This window comes from Entelurus aequoreus, linkage group LG20, assembly GCF_033978785.1.
Source record: "Entelurus aequoreus isolate RoL-2023_Sb linkage group LG20, RoL_Eaeq_v1.1, whole genome shotgun sequence".
Lineage (NCBI taxonomy): Eukaryota > Metazoa > Chordata > Actinopteri > Syngnathiformes > Syngnathidae > Entelurus > Entelurus aequoreus.
The window spans coordinates 42912801-42927346 of record NC_084750.1 but is presented as its reverse complement, the minus strand read 5'-3'; the positions used below and the strand labels follow the sequence as shown (position 1 = coordinate 42927346).

General features: G+C 39.4%; 1 protein-coding gene across 2 annotated transcripts in view; it reads left to right on the top strand.

The window, feature by feature from the left end:
• The window catches only part of csmd2 (CUB and Sushi multiple domains 2), a 691992-nt gene that overhangs the window by 295198 nt on the left and 382248 nt on the right, over nt 1-14546 (top strand). For both annotated transcript variants that reach the window (XR_009822205.1, XM_062030117.1), the window contains one exon: nt 10401-10513. Coding sequence is in view for 1 of the 2 variants with exons in the window: in XM_062030117.1 (XP_061886101.1) it covers nt 10401-10513 (113 nt within the window). In the remaining variant the exon portion in view is untranslated. The remainder of the gene's footprint in view (nt 1-10400; nt 10514-14546) is intronic.

Genomic DNA, 14546 nt, shown 5'->3' with positions numbered 1-14546 from the left:
AAGGTGCCTGGTATGTTAACTTAAGAGTCATTCAAATAACTATAACATATAGAACATGCTATACGTTTACCAAACAATCTGTCACTCCTAATCGCTAAATCCCATGAAATCTTATACGTCTAGTCTCTTACGTGAATGACATAAATAATATTATTTGATATTTTACGCTAATGTGTTAATAATTTCACACATAAGTGGCTCCTGAGTATAAGTCGCACCCCCGGCCAAACTATGAAAAAAAACTGCGACTTATAGTCTGAAAAATACGGTATTTTTTTTTTTTTACGGACACAGTGACATTGCTGGTAAAACGAGTATTTACAAGCAGAAACGGTGTGGAGATGGCAAAAGAAGAATGGACGCATTTTGGCTTAAAAACTAACGATGAAGCTTTTCGCTGCAAGACGTGCTTAGCGCTTGCTCTTGTTAGCTGTTAGCCGTTAGCTAACGCTTTTTTTTTTTTTTTTTTAAATGCAATCAAAAAATAATAATGAATCAAAGGCAACGTTATGAATTAAACATTAGAAATTAGACATTGGACAAACTTTAATGATCCACAAGGGAAATTGTTCCACACAGTAGCTCAGTTACAAATGATGGAAAGTGTAAGGATGGAAAGGACAATGCAGGTATAAAATAGACTAAATATAGCAATATAAAATATAACATATATACATAATATTTACATAATATATGTACAGTAGATGATATATATTATTCTATATGCTTATATCAAAAATACAATATATAACAATTACCATGTACAATGTTACAGTATATGTAACTATTTATTTACTATGTAATTATTTACCTATTTAAAGCTCCAATTACTTTACATCAAATATTCCATTTTGAAAAATGTTACTGGGAAAATACTGCATATTTGGTGTTTTTGCCATTAAAAAAAAACTGGGTTTTCTTTGGGGAAAAAAGGCATAAAACTTAATGGCAATGATGAGTGGTCCAAAGTTTACATACACTTGTAAAGAACATCATGTCATGGCTGCCTTGAGTTTCCAATCATTTCTACAACTCTTATTTTTTTGTGATGTAGTGATTGTAGCACATACTTGTTGGTCACAAAAAACATTCATGAAGTTTGCTTCTATTATGAATTTATTATGGCTCTACTGAAAATGTGAGCAAATGTGCTGGGTCAAAAGTATACGTACAGCAATGTTAATATTTGCTTACATGTCCCTTGGCAAGTTTACCTGCAATAAGGCGCTTTTGGTAGCCATCCACAAGCTTCTGCTTGACCACTTGACCACTCCTCTTGACAAAATTGGTGCAGTTCCTCAAAATGTGTTGGTTTCCTGACATGGACTTCTTTCTTCAGCATTGTCCACACGTTTAAGTCAGGACTTTGGGAAGGCCATTCTAAAACCTTCATTCTAGCCTGATTTAGCCATTCCTTCACCACTTTTGAGGTGTGTTCGGGGTCATTGTCCTGTTGGAACACCCAACTGTGCCCAAGACCCAACCTCCAGGTTGTCCTGAAGAATTTGGAGGTAATCCTCCTTTTTCATTGTCCCATTTACTCTCTGTAAAGCAGCAGTTCCATTGGCAGCAAAACGTGCCCAGAGCATAATACTACCACCACCATGCTTGACGGTAGGGATGGTGTTCCTGGGATTAAAGGCCTCACCTTTTCTCCTCCAAACATATTGCTGGGTATTGTGGCCTAACAGCTCCATTTTCTTAATGAATGGTTTTTGTGACCAACAAGTATGTGCCCCAATCACTCTATCACAAAAAAATAAGAATTGTAGAAATGATTGGAAACTCGCGACAGCCATGACATGATGTTCTTTACAAGTGTATGTACACTTTTGACCACGACTGTATGTATGTATTAGGGTTGTACGGTACACCGGTACTAGTATAGTATCGCGGTACTAATGAATCAAAAACTGTTTGAAAAGTACCAGTTTCCCATGACGGGCATGACAGCACGTCGTGACATTGCTGGTTTTACGAGCAGAGGAGCATGTACGGCAGCGCGCGCACACAGAGTACTTACAAGCAGACACAGTGTGTAGACAGAAAAGGGAGAACGGACACACAGGACTTTGGGAAGGCCATTCTAAAGCCTTCATTCCAGCCTGATTTAGCCATTCCTTTACCACTTTTGAGGTGTGTTCGGGGTCATTGTCCTGTTGGAACACCCAACTGCGCCCAAGACCCAACCTCCGGGCTGATGATTTTAGCTTGTCCTGGAGAATTTGGAGGTAATCCTCCTTTGTAGTTGTCCCATTTACTCTCTGTAAAGCACCAGTTCCATTGGCAGCAAAACAGGCCCAGAGCATAATACTACCACCACCATGCTCGACGGTAGGCTTGCTGTTCCTGGGATTAAAGGCCTCACCTTTTCTCCTCCAAACATATTGCTGGGTATTGTGGCCAAACAGCTCAATGTTTGTTTCATCTGACATCACATGGACAAAGATAAGACCTTCTGGAGGAAAGTTCTGTGGTCAGATTAAACAAAAGCTGTTTGACCTTTTGGATCCTAGGGACCTTTAGTGTTCACCAAAAGAAAGGGGAGTCCATGCTTTCATTTTAGTACTTTGTAGATCAGGCCCTACGGGTCACGTCACATCATGGAATACATTCCGTATCTTCCGCCGATCCAAAACATCCGCCCCTTTCACCTTGCCATGGCCAAAAAAACACGTTCCAGCAGACACAAAGTCATTAAAAAGTGTCGCTTTGGGCCCAAGCAAGGGAAACCTGATTTAGTGGCCCACTATCAAGACAACAATAAAGTAATACGGCCAGGTGCGGAGGAACCATAGAACGGGCCACAACACCCTTCATAAGACCTCCGTCAGTCTGCTCCGCACTAAATGTGTCGCTCCCTGCGGTCCCCTTGGCTCTCCGACGTCCACCTTGTGTGAAATCGGGGAGTAAGGCGTGAAATATGCCAGGGTTTGAATACATATATGAGTGCGGCGAGTGCTTTTAGGGCGGCCGTTTATTGTTGCGGCAAGAAGCGAAGCGGCCAGATTTGGATAAGCATGTTACGCTGGCGATATATCACACTGGCCCCATCAATTTTAGGAGGTGATTTGGCCCAGAGTGTCCCCTGTGTTAGTTAGTGTGTCCTATGATAAAAGCCCAATGTTCCCCCAAATGACTTTAACAAGTGTGGAAGTGCCGGCTAAGCAGGGCCCCTCGTTAGCATACAGATCAGGGGACACATTAAAGTGTTGGGGAGCCGTGGTCCACATTTCCTGCGCCAAAGGGCCGGACATGAAGTGACTTGCCCCCGCGCCCGTTTTTATCGGCCAACGTTTTGTTGGAACGTTGCTCGTTAAACAACCCTTTTCTTTTGGAGCGTTGTTGTAATCACCACATGATCACGTCTGGCCCCTCGCTCGGATTATATCGCCGTTTTCACGCCTTACATTTTTTTCCGCACCGTGACCGGTGCTTGGGATGTAACGATATGAAAGTGTAATGTTACGGTTCTCGTTATTATCGGCGGTATTGTCGTGCTCAAAAAGTACTCATAAAATGCACTTTTAAAGGCCTACTGAAAGCCACTACTACCGACCACACAGTCTGATAGTTTATATATCAATGATGAAATCTTAACATTGCAACACATGCCAGTACGGCCGGGTTAACTTATAAAGTGCGATTTTAAATTTCCCGCCACACTTCCGCTTGAAAACGTTTTATTATGCTGACGTATGCGTGTGACGTCACGAGGACAAGGGAAGTATTCGGAGCCCGAAAAATCCTATACACAAAGCTCTGTTTTCATTTCATAATTCCACAGTATTCTGGACATCTGTGTTGGTGAATCTTTTGCAATTTGTTTAATGAACAATGGAGGCTGCAAAGAAGAAAGTTGTAGGTGGGATCGGTGTATTAGCGGCTGGCTGCAGCAACACAACCAGGAGGACTTTGTTGGATAGCAGACACTAGCGCCGGCGACCTCACCTTGACTTCCTACGTCTCCGGGCCGCCGACCGCATCGTCGATCGCTGGAACGCAGGTGAGCACGGGTGTTGATGAGCAGAGGAGGGCTGGCTAGCGTAGGTGGAGCGCTAATGTTTTTATCATAGCTCTGACGAGCTCCCGTTGCTAAGTTAGCGTCGTTAGCAACAGCATTGCTAGGCTTCGACAGGCGTTGAATACACATTAACCGTGTATTTACATGTCCAGTGTACCTAAGTTACGGTCAGAGCGAAAAAAGATATGTCTTGCACTGCATTCTAGTCCGTCACTCTAACGTACCTCATCCACAAATCTTTCATCCTCGCTCAAATTAATGGGGTAATCGTCGCTTTCTCTGTCCGAATCGCTCTAGCTGCGTTGAAAACAATAGGAAAATATGAGGAGGCGAACAACTGACTACGTCAAGCTACTTCCGGTAGGGGCAAGGCTTCTTTTTATCAGAGACCAAAAGTTGCGAAATTTATCGTCATTGTTCTATACTAAATCCTTTCAGCAAAAATATGTCAATATCGCGAAATGATCAAGTATGACACATAGAATGGATCTGCTATCCCCGTTTAAATAAAACAATTTCATTTCAGTAGGCCTTTAATGAACAATGGAGACTGCAAAGAAGAAAGTTGTAGGTGGGATCGGTGTATTAGCAGCGGACTACAGCAACACAACCAGGAGGACAGAGATGGATAGCAGACGCGCTAGCCGGCGAACTCACCTTAACTTCCTCCGTCTCGCCGACCGCATCTGTGATCGGGTGAAGTCCTTCGTCGCACCGTCGATCGCTGGAACGCAGGTGAGCACGGGTGTTGATGAGCAGATGAGGGCTGGCTGGCGTAGGTGGAGCGCTAATGTTTTTATCATAGCTCTGTGAGGTCCGGTTGCTAAGTTAGCTTCAATGGCGTCGTTAGCAACAGCATTGTTAACCTTCGACAGGCTGGAAAGCATTAACCGTGTAGTTACAGTTCATGGTTTAATAGTATTGTTGATTTTCTGTCTATCCTTCCAGTCAGGGGTTTATTTATTTAGTGTCTATCTGCATTTGAGCCAGATGCTATCACGTTAGCTCATGCTAAAGAGCTTCGTCGATGTATTGTCGTGGAGATAAAAGTCACTGTCAATGTCCATTTCGCGTTCTCGACTCTCATTTTCAAGAGGATATAGTATCCCAGGTGGTTTAAAATACAAATCCGTGATCCACAATAGAAAAAGGAGAGAGTGTGGAATCCAATGAGCCAGCTTGTACCTAAGTTACGGTCAGAGCGAAAAAATATATCTCTTGAACTGCATTCTAGTCCGTCACTCTAACGTTCCTCATCCACAAATCTTTCATCCTCGCTCAAATTAATGGGGTAATCGTCGCTTTCTCGCTCCAAATATCTCTCGCTCCATTGTAAACAACAGGGAATTGTGAGCAGCACTACCACTTGTGACGTCACGCTACTTCCGGTAGGGACAAGGTTTTTTTTTTATCAGCGAGCAAAAGTTGCGAACTTTATCGTCGATTTTCTCTACTAAATCCTTTCAGCAAAAATATGGCAATATCGCAAAATGATCAAGTATGACACATAGAATGGATCTGCTATCCCCGTTTAAATTTAAAAAAAATCATTTCAGTAGGCCTTTAAACTAGGTTCAAGTTCAAGTTAAAGTGCCAATGATTGTCACACACACCCACACTAGGTGTGGGGAAATTATTCCCTGCATTTGACCCATCACCCTTGTTCACCCCCTGGGAGGTGAGGGGAGCAGTGAGCAGCAGCGGTGGCCGCGCCCGGGAATCATTTTTGGTGATTTAACCCTGTAAGACCCAAATATAGAAAAACCTACAAAAAAAATATTTGACCTTTCATATGTTGTCGTAGGAGGCATTTGATGCAGAAATTGAAGAGTTAAAAAAAAAATGTTTGTGTATGTTTTTAGAGAAATGTTGTAATATTGCAACATTCTGTATTTGTACTCACGTTGTCTGAACAACTAAGGGTTCATTTGCAGGGTTGATTGCTTACTTAGCCCCATAACGGTAGATACCATTAATAATAATCACACATTAGTTATATTTTTATGAAGTCATTTATTACAAATATAAAAAATATGAAACAAGATAAAACTCTTAAAAAAGCTTTTTCCCCCTCTTTTATAATTGCAACAATTATATAACAAGCTCTAAATGAAATTTGATGCATCTGTTCCACAATAACTACATATGTACATGCTCTAGACCAGTGGTTCTCAAATGGGGGTACGCGTACCCCTGGGGGTACTTGAAGGTATGCCAAGGGGTACGTGAGATTTTTTTTAAAATGTCTGTCAAAAAGAACTGTGAAAAGAAATGCAACAATGCAATATTCAGTGTTGACAGCTAGATTTTTTGTGGACATGTTCCATAAATATTGATGTTAAAGATTTCTTTTTTTGTGAAGAAATGTTTAGAATGAAGTTCATGAATCCAGATGGATCTCTATTACAATCCCCAAAGAGGGCACTTTAAGTTGACGATTACTTCTATGTGTAGAAATATTTATTTATAGTTGAATCACTTGTTTATTTTTCAAAAAGTTTTTAGTTATTTTTATATCTTTTTTTTCCAAATAGTTCAAGAAAGACCACAACAAATGAGCAATATTTTGCACTGTTATACAATTCAATAAATCAGAAACTGATGACATAGTGCTGTATTTTACTTCTTTATCTCTTTTTTTCAACCAAAAATGCTTTGCTCTGATTAGGGGGTACATGAATTAGAACCACTGCTCTAGACATTGTAATAACAACCAAACAAAATGTAAAATACATTTTACTTACTTGAATGTGATGAATCCAGTCCAATGAAACAAATAGATGTTGTTCGAAAGAAACCTTGAGAGTTTGTGTGAGTTCATGGCCAGAAGGCGTGACTTGTAAACAAATGTACGATCCAATAGCCTTGTGAGACTGAACAATAGGACCCAATGACTGTGTAAATGTGGTAAAAAAAATATACACTACCGTTCAAAAGTTTGGGGTCACCCAAACAATTTTGTGGAATAGCCTTCATTTCTAAGAACAAGAATAGACTGTCGAGTTTCAGATGAAAGTTCTATTTTTCTGGCCATTTTGAGCGTTTAATTGACCACACAAATGTGATGCTCCAGAAACTCAACCTGCTCAAAGGAACGTCAGTTTTGTAGCTTCTGTAACGAGCTAAACTGTTTTCAGATGTGTGAACATGATTGCACAAGGCTTTTCTAATCATCAATTAGCCTTCTGAGCCAATGAGCAAACACATTGTACCATTAGAACAACTGGAGTGATAGTTGCTGGAAATGGGCCTCTATACACCTATGTAGATATTGCACCAAAAAGCAGACATTTGCAGCTAGAATAGTCATTTACCACATTAGCAATGTATAGAGTGTATTTCTTTAAAGTTAAGACTAGTTTAAAGTTATCTTCATTGAAAAGTACAGTGCTTTTCCTTCCAAAATAAGGACATTTCAATGTGACCCCAAACTTTTGAACGGTAGTGTACAATAGATTGTTTTTTAGGATGGTTAAAGGTAACGTTGTAATTTTACAACAAGGGGTGTTACAGGGTTAACCCCCAATTCCAACCCTTGATGCTGAGTGCCAAGCAGGGAGGTAATGGCTCCCATTTTTTATAGTCTTTGGTATGACTCGGCCGGGGTTTGAACTCACGACCTACCCACCTCAGGGCGGACACTCTAACCACTAGACCACTGAGTAGGGCCGTGATGATTAATTCTAGTAGAAAAAGGCTGCAATTTGTACTCTGTTTCTTCCATTAATTAGAGTGTAACTACCGTATTTTTCGGACCATAAGGCGCACCGGATTAAAAGGCGCACTGTCGATGGGTCTCCGTTGTGGTATTTTACGCGGCAATTTACGCGTTTCAATGGACTACAGGCAGGCCAGTCTAGTACCCACACTCCTTTACTCTGTAGCCACAGTCTATTCAGGTCTTTTTTCATACAAAATGCATTAAAGGAGTCATATTATGATTTTTTTTTTCTAAATGTAAAAGACTTCCTTGTCGTCTACATAACATGTGATGGTGGTTCTTTGCTCAAAATGTTGCATAGATGATGTTTTACACATCATCTTCAAGTCGCTTTCTGACAGTCGCTTCAGGATGCAGCGTTTTGTGGGCGGGTCTTATTTACGTGGCTCACCTTGGACAGCGTCTTCTCCCCGTCATCTTTGTTGTAGCGGTGTAGCGTGCAAGGACGGGAGTGGAAGAAGTGTCAAAAGATGGCGCTAACTGTTTTAATGACATTCAGACTTTACTTCAATCAGCAGCATCTCCTCATCCGGAAACAACAACAAGGCCGGAAATGTGTCCCGTGAAAAAACGTCCAACCGGAACTCTCTAATAACTAAAGTTCCTTGGGTGAATAATGTAAACTCACTACACCGGTATGTTTTAGCACTTTCATGGCGAGTTTACTGACAGATATAAGTAAGAACTTTACACTACTTTATATTAGAAATGGCAACAGTGGAGGATGAATGTCACATAACAAGAAGATAGAGAAACAAGAAGAAGCTTATCGACTACAAAGGCGGACGCACGCACATTTTCAGGACTTATGCAGATCCCAAATACAGATCAGCAGGTACCAGAAGGCAAGAAAAGTTGCTTTTGCATAATATTGCGAAACAAAACGCCAGATAATATGTCTTACCTTATACACACACCATAATAATACTCCTATGTTGAAGCACAGTACAATCCATCAAGTGGTGTGGCTTCATAGCTTACCAAAGTCAAACTAAAACATTTTAATATATTTTTGAGCGCCGTGTGTAATGTTCTATATTTTCAATGGAACATATCAAATGTTGGTGTTGTTTACTTGAGTCATATTGCCATCATATTGCAGTCTACACGTATCCCTTGTGTGTGACTGCCATCTACTGGTCACACTTATCATTACACCATGTACCAGATAAAATTGCTTCGGGGTCGGTAAGCACAACCAGAATTAATGAAAGGATTTTAAGTGCGCCTTATATTCTGAAAAATACGGTAATTATTTATTGAGTGTAATTAAAGTGTATAAAGTTTGGACATTATCGAATGCCGGGAACATAAAATTTTAGGGTCATCAAAAAAATTACAGATTTTTAATCGATTAAAAACTCAAAAATCGATTTTTTTTTTTAATTTTTTTTTTTAATCTGTCCTCAATATGACTCCTACAAGTCATATTGTTGATGTAGATGATCTGTACCTGCTGTACACATTTACTTTAAAAAAATAAAAAATAAAAAAAGAAGAGTTGGATACTTGTTGCTTTATTAGTATATGACTTTATTAAATGTTTGGGTAGAATTTTATTAAACGAAACCAGTTTTCTTTGAAGTAATATAGAAATTGATTAGAGCTGTTTACCTATTTATGGAAGAATGTAGTCGAACTGGCACCCTATGTTATGAAAGAGTGTGGATTTTGAATCAAGAATCGATTCTGAATCGAATCGTTACTCCCAACAATCGAATTGAATCATGTGGTGCCCAAAGATTCACAGCCCTTTTCCTAGAACAATCCCAAATGGTTCTTTTCCTCTTTGTTCTAGAAAACACGACGTCCACAGTTTCCAAAAACAATTTGAAATGTGGACTCGTCAGACCACAGAACACTTTTCCACTTTGCATCAGTCCATCCTAGATGAGCTCGGGCCCAGCGAAGCCGGCGGCGTTTCTGGGTGTTGTTGATAAATGGCTTTTGCTTTGCGTAGTAGAGTTTTAATGTAGCGACGAACTGCAGTTGCTGACGGGGGGGTTTTCTGACGTGTTCCTGAGCCCATATGGTGATATCCTTTACACACTGATGTCGCTTTTTGACGCAGTACCGCCTGAGGGATCGAAGGTCCGTAATATCATCGCTTACGTGCAGTGATTTCTGCAGATTCTCTGAACCTTTTGATGATATTACAGACCATGGATGGTGAAATCCCTAAATTCCTTGCAATAGCTGGTTGAGAAATGTTGTTCTTAATCAATTTGCTCAGGCATTTGTTGACAAAGTGGTGACCCTCGCCCCGTCCTCGTTTGTGCATGACTGAGCATTTCATGGAAGCTGCTTTTATACCCAATCACGGCACCCACCTGTTCCCAATTAGCCTGTTCACCTGTGGGATGTTCCAAATAAGTGTTTGATGAGCATTCCTCAACTTTCTCGGTCTTTTTTGCCACCCGTGCCAGCTTTTTTGAAACACGTTGCAGGAATCAAATTCCAAATGAGTTAATATTTGCAAAAAATCACATTTTCTAGTTGGAACATTAAATATCTTGTCTTTGCTATTCAAATGAATACAAGTTGAAAAGGACTTGCAAATCTTTGTATTCTGTTTTTATTTACCATTTACACAAGGTGACAACTTCACCGGCTTTGGGTTTTGTAATAATCCGACGTCCTCGTCTGTGCTTGCAGGTTCACCGGCCCCAACCTGCCCTCCCCCATCATTAGCAGCAAGAACTGGCTTCGTCTGCACTTCACCTCGGACGGCAACCACAAGATGAAAGGTTTCAGTGCTCAGTACCAAGGTAAGGACCAGGTGAACCCTGTCAAAGGACCAGGATTGATTTTCTCAATAAGGGCCAAAAACCCAACCAAAAATCAAAGACGTCAAAAATCCCTACTCCTTCCTGTTTGGCGACGGCTGCCAAGGATGTCAACCTGTGCAGTCGTGTCACAAGGTAATTCATCACATCAGACGGCGATTGCCGTCAAATCTGCTGAGCACAATCGCCTTCCCAGGGAAATAAAATGTTAACGACCTCAGTTTTCATTTAGTTCCACTCTCAAGATGACACCAAATGGAGAAGAGGGTGGAGGGGAAAAGTGAATGACAAGATTTGTTATTGCTTTTAGCGCCAGTGAGCAAAGTCATGACGGCGGTGACGCAAACGCGCGACTATTTTTACCCCCAGAGAGACGGCTAATCAAGACGTTTCTTAGGCTGCGTTCATGCTGCGGTTTGATTCTCTTTTTTTTTTTGTTGTTTTTTTGTTCAGATTGTCCATGTCGATGTTGGCTTCTTTACGCGCTCCAAGTTACGCTAGTCGTGAATGTTGCGTGTGTGTTGTCATGGTGATGTAGTGTGTAGACGAGTGGTACCAGTTTTGAATTTACAATATTTGCTGTAAAAAACAAGCAAAAAAACATTCCATTTTAAGGTAAAATTTTGGTGAATGAGATGCCAGTTTTCTACCCTAAATTTATTGTCTCTGTTTCTTACACTGCATTACTGGAAATTGAAAAAAAAGTGCCACTTATTTTTACAGTAAAATTCTGCTAACTTACAGTAGCTGCAAATATATATTCATACCGTGGTTTTTACAGTACATTCACATACATTGAAAAATGTATATTTTATTCTTTTATTATTACCTTTTTTTTTTTTACAGTAAAATTCCGGTGGTTCATTTGCCATTTGTATAGCCTTAAAAACTACAGTTGTTTTCATTGTGCATTACTGGAGGATATATATATATATATATATATATATATATATATATATATATATATATATATATATATATATATATATATATATATATATATATATATATATATATATATATGTCTTAATTAGATTATCCAAAATATAGTGCTCGATACCGTGGTAGAGCGTAATATGTATGTGTGGGAAAAAAATCACAAGACTATTTCATCTCTACAGGCCTGTTTCATGAGAGGTTTTCCTCAATCCTCAGGAGATTTTTTTTTTTTTCTCCTGAGGATTGAGGAAAACCCCTCATGAAACAGGCCTGTAGAGATGAAATAGTCTTGTGATTTTTTTCCCACACATACATATATATATACATATATATATATATATATATATATATATATATATATATATATATATATATATATATATATATATATATATATATATATATATATATATATATATATATATATATATATATATATATATATATATATATATATAGGGATGATGTTTGATAAGAAATTATCGAGTTCGAGCCTATTATCGAATCCTCTTATCGAACCGATTCCTTATCGATTCTCATATCGAGTCCAGATAGGTTGTTGTATATGGAAAAAAACACACAATATTTGGTTTAACAAAAGCTCACTTTTATTATATTAGAAAAAAATTTAATCTAATAAATACATAAATATTGACTGTTACCCCCCTAAAAAAATTAAAATTGACTGTTTTTACCCAAAGTATATTAAGTGGGATTTTTAAGTAAAACAAATATATACAGTAACACAAAAACAGCCTGTCTCTGTGATCACTATAGGTGTATAAACAATATCAATCAATCAATGTTTATTTATATAGCCCTAAATCACAAGTGTCTCAAAGGGCTGTACAAGCCACAACGACATCCTCGGTACAGAGCCCACATACGGGCAAGGAAAACTCACCCCAGTGGGACGTCAATGTGAATGACTATGAGAAACCTTGGAGAGGACCGCATATGTGGGTAACCCCCCCACCCCCTCTAGGGGAGACACTAATAATATAGTGTTAAATAAAATCAGTCCCTTGGGCACAAAACTGAAAATAATACAGCTCTCCAAAAAGTGCACTTCTGCTGCTATTTGACATAACTGTTTGTTATGATGCTTTGACATTTTTGCACTTTATTTCTTTATTGACAGAAAATTCTATGAAGAGAAAAGTTGTTTGCAAATGTGGTTACAATGCTAAAAAAAATGAAAAGTTAAAGCTAAAAAAAGAAATACACTTTATTGAGTTGACATTATTTCTTTATGGGGGAAAGATGTGATGTTATGAGCTAGTGCAGTGTTTTTCAACCTTTTTTGAGCCAAGGCACATTTTTTGCGTTGAAAAATTGCGGAGGCACACCACCAGGAGAAATCATTAAAAAACGAAACTCAGCTGACAGTAAAAAGTCGTTGTCGCAAGTGTTGGATATGAATTCAAAGCATAACCAAGCATGCATCACTATAGCTCTTGTCTCAAAGTAGGTGTACTGTCACCACCTGTCACACCTGACTTATTTGGAGTTTATTGCTGTTTTCCTGTGTGTAGTGTTTTAGTTCTTGTCTTGCGCTCCTATTTTGGTGGCTTTTTCTCTTGTTTTGGTATTTTCCTGTAGCAGTTTCATGTCTTCCTTTGAGCGATATTTCCCGCATCTACTTTGTTTTAGCAGTCAAGAATATTTCAGTATGTTTTTATCCTCCTCTGTGGGGACATTGTTGATTGTCATGTCATGTTCGGATGTACATTGTGGACGCCGTCTTTGCTCCACAGTAAGTCTTTGCTGTCGTCCAGCATTCTGTTTTTGTTTACTTTGTAGCCAGTTCAGTTTTAGTTTGGTTCTGCATAGCCTTCCCTAAGCTTCAATGCCTTTTCTTAGGGGCACTCACCTTTTGTTTATTTTTGGTTTAAGCATTAGATACCTTTTTACCTGCACACTGCCTCCCGCTGTTTCCGACATCTACAAAGCAATTAGCTACCGGCTGCCACCTACTGATATGAAAGAGTATTACATGGTTACTCTGCCGAGCTCTAGACAGCACCGACACTCAACAACAACACATCATTTGCAGATTATAATTACTGCTTTGCAAAAAATATTTTGAACCCAAATAGGTGAAATGAGATCATCTCCCACGGCACACCAGACTGCATCTCACGGCACACTAGTGTGCCGCGGCACAGTGGTTGAAAAACACTGAGCTAGGGAATATAACAACTACACTACCCAGCATGCAACGGGAGTGACGAGCATGCGCGGTAGCCCCGAAAAGTGTTGTTGCATGTCACCACCCGGCAGCTAAGAATGAGGTTATGAGCACGCTGTGAAAGTAAACGTCAAGAAGTCAGCCAACACGCCTCGTCTGCATTATTTATAATAAGACAGACAACACATCTACAGTGGGATTTTGTTTTGTTTACAAGGAAAGAAAAACAAAAGTTAAAAAAGGGAGATATATGTTGTATATATATGTATGTGCTGCGGTTGCTTTAAGAACGTTGCGACAGCTGCCGTAAAGGAGGTGCGTTGCTAGCCTGGTTGCTATGTTTCCGGTTGGTCGTAAAAGTGTTGGTCATGTGTTTGTACCCTGCTCAAATCTCTCAGTAAAGTTATTCGATGGATTATACCTTTTGTTTTGAACTTTATTACACCTTGGAGCGCTTTTTCACGTCCATTGTTTTCCTGCTTTCGCTATCTGCGCCTAATGACTGAGCTATGTGACGTCATTTCTTGTGAAGTCCACGGAGCATTTCTGGTCGGGACGGGATTCGTTCCCAGGGATTCGAATAAAGAACCAACTCTTTTTCTTTACTATAGTGGTCTCGATAACGGGTACCGGTTCTCAAAAAGGGATTCGAGTCCGAGGACTCGGTTCTTTTCTTATCAGACAACCGAGAAAATCAGTTTCGAGTATCATTCATATATATATATATATATATATATATATATATATATATATATATATATATATATATATATATATATATATATATATATGTATATGTATATATACTGTATATGTATATGTGATTGTCCACGTCAATGGCCCAACGTTATTGGTTTTCACGCGCTCCAAGTCACACTAGTCGTG